The 13,893-nt window shown below is 42.9% G+C and overlaps 1 protein-coding gene across 3 annotated transcripts in view; it reads left to right on the top strand.

Moving 5' to 3' along the window:
- Positions 1–1,215: 1,215 nt before the first annotated feature.
- NLRP3 (NLR family pyrin domain containing 3) overlaps positions 1,216–13,893 on the top strand; it is a 54,003-nt gene continuing 41,325 nt past the window's right edge. Inside the window, exons 1-5 of one of the 3 annotated variants that reach the window (XM_042981084.1) lie at positions 1,216–1,710; positions 3,448–3,509; positions 3,888–4,216; positions 9,138–9,236; positions 9,958–11,719. In XM_042981084.1, the coding sequence (XP_042837018.1) occupies positions 3,934–4,216; positions 9,138–9,236; positions 9,958–11,719 (2,144 nt within the window). In that variant the 5' untranslated portion in view covers positions 1,216–1,710; positions 3,448–3,509; positions 3,888–3,933. The other 2 variants (XM_042981089.1, XM_042981095.1) reach the window with 2 other exon arrangements.

Genomic DNA, 13,893 nt, shown 5'->3' with positions numbered 1-13,893 from the left:
TATCTATCTATCAATCTATCATCTATCATCTATCCATCATCATCTGTTATCTATTATCTATCATCTAGCTATCATCATTTATTATGTATTATCTAGCTATCATCATCTATTATCTATCATCATCTATTATCTATCATCTATTATCTTTTATTATCTGTTACCTGTCTATGTATCTATCATCTATCTATCTATCTATCATCTATCTATCTATCTATATCACATGATGGATATTATTCAGCCACAAGAAAATAGGAAATACTGGGGGCACCTGGGTGGCTCAGTCAGTTAAACATCTGACTCTTGATTTCGGCTCAGGTCATGATCTCACGGCTTGTGAGATTGAGCCCTGCGTCAGGCTCTGTGCTGACATTGTGGAAACTGCTTGGGATTCTCTCTTTCTCTTCCTCTCTCAAAATAAATAAACATTAAAAAAATAATGGAAATCCTGCCATTCATAACATGGATGGACCTCAAAGACATTATGCAAGGTGACATAAGTCAGACAGAGAAAGACAAATACTGTATGACATCACTCATATGTGGAATCTAGAATAGTCAAAATCATAGAAACAGAGAGTGGAATGGTAGTTGCCAGGGGCTGGGGAGAGGGAAAGTGGAGAGGTATTAGTCAAGGGTGTAAAATTTCTGTTATGCAGGATGACTAAGTCCTGGAGATCTGCTGTACAGCACAGTGCCTACAGTTAATCATTCTGTGTTGTGTTTATTAAATATTTATTAAATATTTATTTACCAATTATTATTTATTCATTTAAATATTTATTTAAAGGGTAGATTTTGTATGAAGTCTTCTTCCTATAGACACAAAATATTAACAATAAAATAACAACAGCAGCAGCAACAAGAACAATAATAAAGGAGTGGGAGGGAAGTTTGGGGGGTGATAAACAGGTGGATTTGATGGCAATGATAGTTTCACAGGTGTGTTTTTTTTTTCTTTTTAAATTTTTATTCAAATTCTAGTTAGTTAATATACAGGGCAACATTGGTTTTAGTCCTTTTTTTAATGTTTATTTTGAGGGAGAGAGAGAATGAGTGGAAGAGGGGCAGAGAAAGAAGGACAGAGGATCTGAAGTGGGCTCTGTTCTGACAGCAGAGAGCCCAATGCAAGGCTCGAACTCAGAACCATGAGATCATGAACTGAGCTGAAGTCGGACACTCAACCGACTGAGCCACCCAGGCGCCCCTTCACAGATGTATTCTCACCTCAAGAAAGTGGTTAAAACAGACCAGCTGGTGATGAGCAGACCCTACTCTGCCTGCCGACTGCCTCCATGTAGTGGCTTGAGAGAGCAAGGATCTATAGTGTGATGGGCCAGTCCTGCTCCTGATTCTCCACTTGCCAGCTCCGGTGGATCCTCCATTCTACCCTCCTATTTGTCATCACAACACTCAAACAGCAGCTGTGAGAGCCAGAGGGAACATCCACTGAGCACCAGCTTAGTTTCCCCCAACTTCCCTCCCCAGTGGGACACTCAGAAGAGTGCAGACATCTCTGGCAGCAACCAGAGATAAGAACACTCGTTTGGTTTGGAAAATCCAGCAATATGAGTAAACATTAGTCTCTAACTTTGTCTGTGATGCAAGCTTGTTCACTCCGTGCTAGGCCACATCCTTCCTGCCCATGCTGGGCTGTGGCCACTATAAATTCATCAAGTTTCCTCTTGGGCTGTTTCTGAGGCCTGCATCTGGGTGAGTCCAGCTCTGTGACACTGTGTGGATGCAAGGGACTGGGGAGAAATGGGGAGGGGATGTCGAGGGCCAGATTTTTCTTGGTTAATGCACTAGGGATTATTAGGCCAGCTTGAAAGTTTGTCCTTCAACGAGGATTTGGAATGTACTCTGATGTTTCTCATTATTGGGCTTTATGTGTTTGTGCAAGTGTGTGCCTAGGGGCAAGGGTGAGGGCCAGGACAGCAGACACAGCTTAGACCCACGACTCTGGGGGATTTGCCGAGCAGTCCTCCAGAGGTTGGATGGAGAGGATGTGTATGAGGAAATGAACATCCTAGACAGCAGGGACACAGGAGATAAAGGTTGGGATAGAGTGCACTAGGGTTAGGGAAAGGGAGGCACCGAGGACAGGTACAGACATTCTGGGTGTGGATGAGAATATTGGTGGAGGGGGACCAGGGATGGATCCATCTGGAGGCGGCCCACCACCCCTCAAATGCATAAGGAATAGACTTGGCAGGTGCATGGAGCCAGGAGTGAGATACAGAGAGAGGTGAGCATGTCTCTGTGTCTTGCACACTAATCTGTGGTCATTCTAAATTCTAATTTAAAGTGTTCCATAGCTCCACAGGCTCTCTCCCTCCCATCAGCATCATTTATGCCTTTCGGTTGATGCTGTGCTTTTCCAAATTCATTGTGAAGGGACCAATCCCAAACACAATGAGCACGTTCATCTATCCAAAGTCTGGGAAAGGTGGAAGAGAAAAAGTTGTAGCAGCTGACCTCTGCTCTTTGTGGAACCCTAAATTTACGTAGGGAAACTGAGCTCAGTGAGCTCTGTAATACACGGCTGTGTGTGGCAAATGCTGGGAAAATGTTTTTTGCTTTTTAACCATCTATTTTACAGTCTTTGATCTTTTTTGTTTTGGATCTGACTGACAAACTTAGTTAAGTGATGGAAGAGATAGTTACACACCTTTCCACTCTGTGAACAGTGCAGTGTTAGGGATGTGAGAAATCAGTGACCCTGATCTAAATCCTGGCTTTGAACCAATTTTTTTTTCTTTCTGTGAAACCTTGGACAAACCCCCTAGTTTCTAAGACTGAGTTCCTAAAAAAAAAAAAAAAAAAAAAAAAAAGACTAAGTTCCTCTTCCACAAAACGGGCTTAAAAATATACTCATGTCATACAGCTTTGTGAGAGTTAGATAAGAAAAAGGATTAGTGCAGGGCCTTAGCCCACAAGAGACTCTCAATAAATGTCAGTTCTAACAATTATAATTGTGAATTTTGCAAGGAGACCTTAAAGAGATGTTATGTGTTTATTCCACCCACCCCACCCCCGCAGTACCTAAGTTTCATTTCATTTGTTTCTATAAATCAGTGGATCAATAGACGTGCACTAGAAGACCATCCCCTTCTCTGCCTGTTTCTGTGTTCTTTCTCTGTCCAGCCATGTGCTGCTCTGTTACCATCATAGTTACTCATTTCCTGGGTCAAAGCAAAAACGGGGAACCAGAGCCTTTCAATTAGAAGGAACTTAAGAGCCATATTTTCCACTCTGTCATTTTATACATGAGGAAAGTGAAGGTGAGGAGTAATGAAGAGTTTATTGTAGGCCATAGCCCAGTAATTGGTGAGAACAAAATTCTCTTGGTGACATTTGGAAGTGACATCACAGAGCAGTTGGTTTGGGCATATATAAGGCTGTTAATGCAGTTGCATTTGTGGGTTTAATTACTGTTTCTGTCCACAGGGACACCTTTCTTCCATGGCTCAGGACACACTCCTGAGTCAAGCTAACAGGAGAACATTCTGGTAGGTATTTGGTTCACTTTTTTTCTTTTTGATGTTTATTTATTTATTTTGAGAGAGAAAGAGAATGCGAATGAGCAGGGGAGGGGCAGAGACAGGGAGAGAGAGAAACCCAAGCAGGCTCCAGGCTCAGCATGGAACCTGATGTGGGGCTCAGTCCCATGACCCCTAGATCATGACCTGAGCTGAAATCCAAAGTTGGGCACTTAACTGACTGAGCCACCCAGGTGCCCCTGGTTCACTTCTTAAAATTAAAGATGGCAACTCACAGTTGGGTTATAGTTTTTGTTTTGTATTCTGGATTTTTCATAGTTTAATTCTCTCTAAAGAGGGCAGAATTTAAAAATGACTCCCCTTACCTGTCTGTTTCTACTGTTCCAGCTTCCCAGTGTGGACCTATGCCCAAAGACCCTGACCAGAGCCACGGATGAACATGGCAAGTGTCCGCTGCAAGTTGGCCCGTTACCTGGAGGATTTGGGGGACACAGACTTTAAGAAATTCAAGATGCACTTAGAAGACTACCCTTCTCAAAAGGGGTTCAGCCCACTCCCTCGGAGTCAGACAGAGAAGGCAGACCACATGGATCTAGCTACTTTGATGATTGACTTCAATGGTGAGGAGAAGGCATGGGCCATGGCAGTGTGGATTTTTGCTGCAATCAACAGGAGAGACCTTTATGAAAAAGCTAAGAGGGATGAGCCACAGTGGGGTGAGTGGAAGGAAGACAACATTTTTAAAAATTGTGATAAAATACACATAACATAAAATTTACCCTCTTACCATTTCTAAACATATGGTTCAGTAGTGTTAAGCAGAGTCATGTTGTGCAATCAATCTCCAGAACTTTTTTTCATCTTACAAAACTCTGTACCCATTAAATAACAATTCTCCATTCCCTTCCCCTCAGCCTCTTGAGCCACCACTTTCTGTCTCTATGAATCTGACTACTCTTGGTACCTCTTATAAATTGAATCATAAAGTGTTTGTATGTGGCTTATTTTATTTAAGATAAAGTCCTTGAGCGTCATCCATGTTGTCACACATGACATGATTTCATTCCTTTTTAAGGTATATACCTTTTTAAGGTAATAATATCCCCTGGTATATGTATACCACATTTTGTTCACCTATTCATCCATCAGTGGACATCCAGATTGCTTCTAGCTTTTGATTCTTGTGACTAACGCTGGTAGGAACATGTGGGTACAAGTTTCTTTGAGACCCTGCTTTCAGTTCCTTTGGGTGTATGTTCAGAAGTGGAATTATTGGATGATATGGTAATTCTAGGTCCAATTCTTTGAGGAACTCCCATAATGTTTTCCACAGTGGCTGCACCATTTTGCACTCACATCAACAGTGTACAAGGGTTCCAATTTTTCCTCATCCCCAAAACTTATTTTATTTTTGTTTTGATAGTAGCTATTCTAATGGCTGTGAGATGATATCTTATTGCAGTTTTGAGTTGCATTTCCTGATTGGCTACTGATACTGAATGACTTTTCATGTGGTTTTTAGCCATTTGTTTATCTTTGGAGAAATGTCTATTCAACTCCCTTTTCCCATATTTTAATTGGGGTATTTGTTGTTGCTGTTGTTGACTTGTGAGGACTCTTTTTATGTCCTGGATATTAACTATTTATCAAATATATGATTTGCAAATATTTTCTTCCATTCCATGGATTGCCTTTTCACTCTGTTGATGATATCTTTTGATGCAATAAAGTTAACCTTTGTTTTTTAATAATTCCATTTATCATCTTGGCTTTATCCTCTTTCTTCCTCTCATGATACTGCCATGAGACATTGGAGGAAAGCAGTTTGGTTTCCTTCTAGCTCCTTTAAAAATCAAACTCATGGCCCATTTACCCCCTAGGAACTGTGGACATGTTGGGGGTAGAGTTTTTCTTTCTGGCTTGATGTTTTGAACAAGGGAAGGGTACAAGAAAGGGCTCAAAGGAACCTAGAAGATCACAGGATGATGATGTTGAGCTAATAGAAAGGAGGAATAAAAATGAATCAGCAGATCAGGAGAAGTATGGCAAATGGGTCAGTGATATGGACATAATGAGGGAGAGAAACATGATAATGGGGGCATGAGGTGGGGATGCACAGCAGCAGGATGTTATAAAAAATGCATATAATAATATAATTAAAATTGTGTCCTTACTTATATACTAATTAACCAAATTAAGGTGTAATAATCATAGTGGCAGAAGTGGTTCGCTTAAGCAGTTTTTATGGATTTTGGTAATTCCTTGTAAGAACTCCATGAGGCTGGCATTTTTTAAAAATTTTATTTGTAGGCTCTACACCCAACATAGGTCTTGAACTCACAACCCCTAGATCAAGAGTTGCATGCTCTACCAACTGAGCCAGCCAGGCGCCATGAGGCTGGCACTTTCAAATGAACTTTCAGTTTCATTACTAAATAAGACACTCCAGACACAAAAAGACAAACACAGTATGATTCCATTTATAAGAGCTACTACAGTGGTTAAATTTATAGAGACAGAAAGTGGTTGCTAGGAGCTGCAGGCAGTGGGGAATGGGGAATTGTTTAATGGTTATAGAGTTTCAGTTTTGCAAATAGAAGATCATTCTGGAGATTGGCCAACAACTTGAAGTGAGTCTGAAAGAGATTCTGGTTGCCTGAGACTCTGTTTCAGTCAGATCCAAGACCTGGATTCAGTGCCAGGTGTGCCTTGGGCTGGATCCTGGCTCTTAACTACTATGCTATCTTGGCTTCTGTAACTGGGCTCTGAGATGGAAGAATTATAACTAGGGTTAGAAGTCTGTTTTTGTTTTTGTTTTTGTTGAGGGGGAGAAGATTGTAGGGTTAGGTTTTAGATTAAGAATTAAGTCATGGTTTTGGTTTGAGTTAATGTTTAGATTTTGTTTTGTGACCGAGTTATCAATAGCATTTGCATTCAGAATAAGTAGACACCTACCTGGAATCTTTAAAAAAATTTTTTTAATGGTTATTTATTTTTGAGAGAGAGAGAGACAGAGTGCAGCATGGGAGGGGCAGAGAGACAGGGAGACACAGAATCGGAAGCAGGCTATAGGCTCTGAGCTGTCAGCACAGAGCCCAACGTGAGGCTTGAATTCATGAACCATGAGATTATGACCTGAGCTGAAGTTGGACAGTAAACCAGCTGAGCCACCCAGATGCCCCCTTACCAGGAATCTTTTATGTTGCTCTTGGGTTCCTGCTCATCTAAAATTATTTCTCAAATATTTCCCCTGGTTGCTTAGCACTTGTTCTATTGTACTTTAATTTCTCTGGTGAAATGCTTATTTGGGATGTGTAATTTAGTGACTGTTTAGATCTATGATTCTCAACTGTAGATGCATGTTGGAGCTTTCGAAATATATTGGTGCTACAAACAGAAGAATGAAACTGGACCATTTTCTTACACCATTCACAAAAATAAACTCAAAATAAATGAAAGACCTAAGTGTGAGACAGGAAAGCATCAAAACCCTAGAGGAGAAATCAGGCAACAACCTCTTTGACCTCAGCCACAGCAATTTTTGCTCAACACATCTCCAAAAGCAAGGGAATTAAAAGCAAAAATGAGCTATTGGGACTTCATCAAGATAAAAAGCTTCTGCACTGCAAAGGAAACAATCAAGAAAACTAAAAGGCAATTGACAGAATAGGAGAAGATATTTGCAAATAACATATCAGATAAAGGGTTTTTATCCAAACTATATAAAGAACTTACCAAACTCAACACCCAAAAAACAAATAATCCAGTGAAGAAATGGGCATAAGACTTGAGTAGACACTTTTCCAAAGAAGACATTCAGATGGCAAACAAACACATGAAAATATGCTCATCACTCATCATCAGGGAAATACAAATCAAAATCACACTGAGATATCACCCCACACTTGTCACAGTGGCTAAAATTAACAACTTAGAAAACAACAGATGCTGGTGAGGATGTGGAGAAATGGGGACCTTCTTTCACTGTTGGTGGGGAAATGCAAACTGGTGCAGCTGATCTGGAAAACAGTGTGGAGGTTCCTCAAAAAAAACTAGAACTACCCTATAACCTAGCAATAGCACTACTAGGAATTTATCCAAAGGATACAGGAGTGATGATTCAAAGTGGTGCATGTACCCCAATGTTTATAGAAGCACTTTCAACAATAGCCAAATTATGGGAAAAGCCCAAATGTCCATCAACTGATGAATGGATAAAGAAGATGTGGTTTATATATACAATGGAATACTACTTGACAATGAGAAAGAATGAAATCCTGCCATTTATGACAACATGGATGGAACTGGAGGGTATTATCTTGAGTGAAATAAGTCAGAGAAAAACAGATAACATATGTTTTCACTCATATGTGGATCTTGAAAAACTTAACACAAGACCATGGGGGAAGGGAAAGGGAAAAATTAGTTTCAAACAGAGAGGGGGAAAACACATAAAAGACTCTTAAATACAGAGAACAAACTGAGAGTTGATGGGGGTGGATGGGGGAGAGGGGAAAATGGGTGATGGACACTGAGGAGGGCATTTGTTGGGATCAGCACTGGGTGTTGTGTGTAAGTGATGAATCATGGGAATCTAACCCCCAAACCAGGAGCACACTATATACAATGAATGTTAGCTAACTTGACAATATATATATATAATCTGTTTATTTAGTTTTGAGAGAGAGCGAGAGAGCACATGAGCAGGGGAGGGACAGAGAGAGAAGGAGTCACAGAATTTGAAGCAGGCTTCAGGCTCGGAGCTGTCAAGCACAGAGCTTGAACCCATGAATTGTGAGATCATGACCTGAGCCGAAGTTGGAAGTTTAACCGACTGAGCCACCCAGGCGCCCCACTGACAATAAATTATATTTAAAAAAAGAAATATATATGTATATATATATATATGTATATATATACATTATATATAACTTTTATTTTATATTTATTTATCTATTATTATACACAATGGTGCTGGACCCTACCTCAGATAAATTGAAAAATAATCACTGCGGGTGGAGTCCAAGAATCAGTATTTTAAAATATGTTTTTATTTATTTTGAGATAGAGAGAGGGAGCAATCAGGGGCAGGGAAGAGAGAGCAGGAGAGAGAGAATCCTAAGCAGCTTCCAGGAGTCAGCACAGAACCTGACATGGGACTGGAACTTCTAAACCATGAGATCATTACCTGAGCCAAAATGAAGAGTCTGACACTCAACGAACTTAGGCTACCAGGTGCACCTCAGAGTCAATATTTTTAAAGCTTCCTAAGTGAATCTCAAGTCAGCTGGGATAGTGAACCACTGAGTTAGACAAACTAGATTGGTAATTCTTACTTTGGGGGACTAAGAATGTGGGTATGACTAATTTCAGACATTTGGGGGCAGGGAAGGATAATCCTGCTGGTCCATAGCCATCTTGGGGATATTTAGACATTTAAAAGTGCATGAATGCCACGAAGTGGATGTCCAGCTGCACACCTGTCATTTGCAGCTCTGAGCTCTGTTTTTGTTTGGGAGAGATCTGGAACAGGGGACTTTGAGCTGTGCCAGCTGTTGGGTACTGGGTCTGAATTATGTCACCTTAGTCAGGAGTCCTGGCTTTTAAATTTGTATTTCTTTTTCCTTTTGTTTTCAGATAATGCACATGTGGTATACCGGGAAGAAAGCCTTGAAGAAGAGTGGATGGGTTTATTCGGGTACCTATCCAGAATCTCTATTTGTAAAAAAAAGAAGGGTAAGCAATGGGAATAGTGCTTCCCATTGGGTTTGGAAATCCTGCTTTGGAGGCTGGGAAGCTTGTTCATCCTATATGTTCCTGCTCCTTGGGGATACAGAGGCCCATTTCAGGAAATCCACTAGAGCTGAAGAAACAGATCAGTGTTCACATGGCTCCTTGCAGTCCCAAGGGAAGTCACTAAGGGGAGGCGATTGAGTGTTTCAGGTTTTAAAAAGTATGGGATGCCAGCCTAAAGGAATAAGATAGAAGAAAAATAAATGACTTTCTGGGGGCACCTGGGTGGCTCAGTTGGTAAAGTTGATTTTGGGTTAGGTCATGATCTCATGGTTTATAAGTTCCAGCCCTGCAGCAGGCTCTGAGCTGACTGTGAAGAGCCTGCTTGGGAGTCTCTCTCTCTCTCCCTCTCTCTCTCTCTCTCTGCCCCTTCCCTGCACTCTCTCTCTTTCTCTCTCTCAAAAATAAATAAATAAACATTGTAGAAAAGGATTTTCTAGTAGGTGACAGTGCCTGTGGCACCTTGTTGTTCTTCTGCTCAGCTGTGTATAGGAAGATTTTGACATCCTAGATTTTCTGGGACCGTCTGTACCTGTGCAGTGAAGAGAACCTGCACTTTCCATTTCTTAGCTCTGGTCATCACTCCCTATGGACCAGAGACCCTTGTTGAGAGCTCTCGTGTGCTTGGGCTTCTCCCAAAGTCTACCTTTCTGTTTTGCCTCAGATTACTGTAAGAAGTACAAAAAACATGTGAGGAGCAGATTCCAGTGTATCAAAGATAGGAATGCTCGTCTGGGTGAGAGCGTGAACCTCAACAAACGCTATACCAGGCTGCGTCTTGTCAAGGAACACAAGAACCAGCAAGAGAGGGAACATGAGCTCCTGGCCATTGGCAGGACTTCAGCCAAGATGCTGGACAGCCCTGTGAGCTCCCTGAATGTGGAATTACTGTTTGAGCCTGACGACCAACACTCTGAGCCTGTTCACACGGTGGTATTCCAGGGAGCAGCAGGCATTGGGAAAACAATACTGGCAAGGAAGATCATGTTGGACTGGGCATCAGAGAAAATTTACCAGGATAGGTTTGACTATTTGTTTTATATCCACTGTCGGGAAGTGAGTCTCGGGACACGGAGGAGCCTGGGAGACCTGATTGTCAGCTGCTGCCCAGATCCAAACCCACCCATATGCAAGATTGTGAGCAAGCCTTCTCGGATTCTCTTCCTCATGGATGGCTTCGATGAACTTCAGGGTGCCTTTGATGAGCACACAGAGGCGCTCTGTACAAACTGGCAGAAGGTAGAGAGGGGAGACATTCTCCTGAGCAGCCTCATCAGAAAGAGGCTGCTTCCCGAGGCCTCTTTACTTATCACCACGAGACCTGTGGCTCTGGAGAAACTACAGCATTTGCTGGACCGGCCCCGTCATGTGGAGATCCTGGGTTTCTCAGAGGCCAAAAGAAAGGAATACTTTTTCAAGTATTTCTCAGATGAGCAGCAAGCCAGGGAGGCCTTCAGGCTGATTCAGGAGAATGAGATCCTCTTCACCATGTGCTTTATCCCCTTGGTCTGCTGGATTGTGTGCACTGGGTTGAAGCAGCAGATGGACAGTGGCAAGAGTCTTGCCCAGACATCCAAGACCACCACTGCAGTGTACATCTTCTTCCTCTCCACTTTGTTGCAATCCCGCAGAGGGAACCAGAACCACGATGTCTCTACTAACCTCCGGGGTCTCTGTTCCTTGGCCGCAGATGGAATCTGGAACCAGAAAATCCTGTTTGAGGAGTGCGACCTTAGGAATCATGGCCTTCAGAAGGCAGATGTATCTGCTTTCTTGAGGATCAACCTATTCCAGAAGGAAGTGGACTGCGAGAAATTCTACAGCTTCATCCACATGACCTTCCAGGAATTCTTTGCTGCCATGTACTACTTGCTGGAAGAGGAGGGACAGGGAGACACAGGGAGCTTGCTGTTGAGTGGTTCCAAGCTTCCCAACCGAGATGTGACAGTCCTTCTGGAAAACTATGGCAAGTTTGAAAAGGGGTATCTGATTTTCGTTGTCCGTTTCCTCTTTGGCCTTGTAAACCAGGAGAGAACCTCCTACTTGGAGAAAAAACTGAGTTGCAAGATCTCTCAGCAAATCAGGCTGGAGCTGCTAAAATGGATTGAAAAGAAAGCCAAGGCCAAGAATCTGCAGATCCAGCCCAGCCAGTTGGAGTTGTTCTACTGTCTATATGAGATGCAAGAGGAGGACTTTGTGCAAAAGGCCATGGGCCATTTCCCCCAAATTGACATCAATCTCTCTACCAGAATGGACCATGTAGTTTCTTCTTTTTGTATTGAGAACTGTCAAGGTGTGGAATCACTTTCCCTGAGGTTGCTTCATAACTCTCCAAAGGAAGAGGAGGAGGAAGAGGAGGAGGAAGTGCAACACTGTGAGGTGGACCACTGTGTCCTCCTAGATCATCATGCTGCCTATACTCACCGGTAAGACAATTTGGCTTCAGGCAGGTGGTAGAATGGTAGTGTTGCCTTCACTTTCTAGTCACCTTTCTCTGGGCACTTTCTCTCTTCCCACTTCTCAATTGTCTTTAAAATGTGGTTGCAACAGAGGCACCTGGGTGGGTCAGTCAGTTAAGCATCAGCCTCTTGATTTTAGCTCGGGTCATGATGACATAGTTCATGAGATCGAGCCCCACATCGGGCTCTGCACTGACAGCATGGATCCTGGTTGGGATTCTGTCTCTTCCTCTCTCTCTGACCCTCCCCTGCTAGTGTGCGTGCTCTCTCAAAATAAGTAAATAAGCATTTAAAAAATGTGGTTGCAACAGCTACATAATAATGCCACCACGACCCATTTCTACCAGACTCCTTCAGCGGCAGAGATTGACTAGTAGAAGAAAGGTAAGTGGACAAACGGATGAGAAAAAAGCCAACACCACCACCACCAACAACAAAATAAACGTTTGGTGGATGTGAACTCAGTGCAAGGTATTACGTGGGGAAGAGAGTTGAATGCAAGTGTTGTGAACTCAAATTGCTTGTAATCTACTTGGGGCTCTAGTGCATAGTATCCAGTCAATTCCCAAGCAGCAAAACAATCACAGTGACTGTCCCAGGAACAGAGAGGATAGAGGGCCTTCGGTGCTGGAGGGAGAAGTTTCTCAGAGGAGTGAGGTTGGAGCTTGCCATGAATGATCTGTAGGATGTGAGTGAGTGTAGGAGAAGGTAAAGGGATTTTGGCAGTGGTGTCTGTGTAACAAAGTATAAATATGGTCTGAGGAGCAGTGTATGTAGGAGACTATGGGGGACTGACATGACTTCATTGGAACAAATATAATGAGAGAAACTGAAGGAAATAGGGCTGGAAAGGAGAAGGTATTTTTAAGCTTTCACACTGTGTTTATAACAAGGAAGTCACCAAGGTCTTCCTCTTCAAGAGCACCCTCTTCAAGGTCTGTTCACCGACTTTGTAGGGGATTGGAAGCCAGTTTCTGTGTCTGTACAGCAAAGCAGTTCAGTTCCCTGACCTCTGAAATCCCTGCTTGGACAGCGCCACAGCTACGGTGGGAAGGTAGATGCTCTGCATGTGCTTGAGTTTAACCTGCAAAAACAAAACAAAACAAAACAAAAACAAACAAAAAAACCAATCCCCCCCCCAAAAAAAAAACACTCGACATGAGACAAAATTAAAGAGATAGGGGGCTGGCCCTTCTACTAGGAGCAATGAATTTTCATCTCCCTCTGTCCCTCTTGGCAGCACTTCCAGGATGATATTTATTTATCATTTGGTCATCAAGGACCACCCACTGGGGCTTCAGTGTCACTGAGACCCAGGCCCTGCTCACAGTGATGTAAGGTTTGGTTGTGGGGACAGTTGGGACACAAGAATGGACTATAGGGAGGAATCAGCTATGGCAAGAACACCTGCAGGATGCACCAGAAGCCCACCGTGGGGAGCCCTTGAGCAGCTGGACTCTGAAGGATGGATCATGAGGAGCCAAGCATGGGCAAAGGCAGCTCAAACAGAGGGGATAGTGGGTTCATAAGGCAGGAGTTGGGGAAGCAGGATATGTCTCTATGGTGGGAAATAGTTCAGAATAGCTGCAGGGGGGTGGGAGGGAGGGAGAAAGAGACAGGAAGTGAGGAAAGGAGGCATACCTGCTCATTAGGGCCCTAAAAACCAGTCTGAGAAGAGATCTGACCATGCTTACACAGCCATGGAGAAGGCTTGCAGAGACTTAGACTAAAAGTCCTGATAAAAAGCCTGACACCCATCTTGCTAGATGACAGTTATGTTCTTCAGAAGGTAGGAGCTTGCTTTGTGAGTTCTGGAACCTTCTGAAGCCAGCAGCATGGGCATCCACCTCATGCTTGTTAGAAGTGCAGAATTGCAGGCCCAGTCCTAGACCCACAAAGTCAGAATCTGCATTTCAACATGAGCTACACATTGGAAGCACTGGAAGTCTTAAAAACATTGATATGCTTGGTCCCATCTCAGAGATTCTGACTTATTCCTATGGAGAGGCCTGGCCTAGGGGTTTTTGAGAGCATCACAGATGCTGTTATGTAACCAGTGTCAGAACTAGGCTCTGAATCACTTCCAGAGTGTCCATGGCCTTGGGCAGGACAGCTGACCAATAAGAGGGGAGGAGAAGGAC

The sequence above is a fragment of the Panthera tigris genome, chromosome A1 (assembly GCF_018350195.1).
Source record: "Panthera tigris isolate Pti1 chromosome A1, P.tigris_Pti1_mat1.1, whole genome shotgun sequence".
Classification (NCBI taxonomy): domain Eukaryota; kingdom Metazoa; phylum Chordata; class Mammalia; order Carnivora; family Felidae; genus Panthera; species Panthera tigris.
Note: the sequence above shows the minus strand (reverse complement) of the source record. Positions and strands in the feature narration are given on the sequence as shown.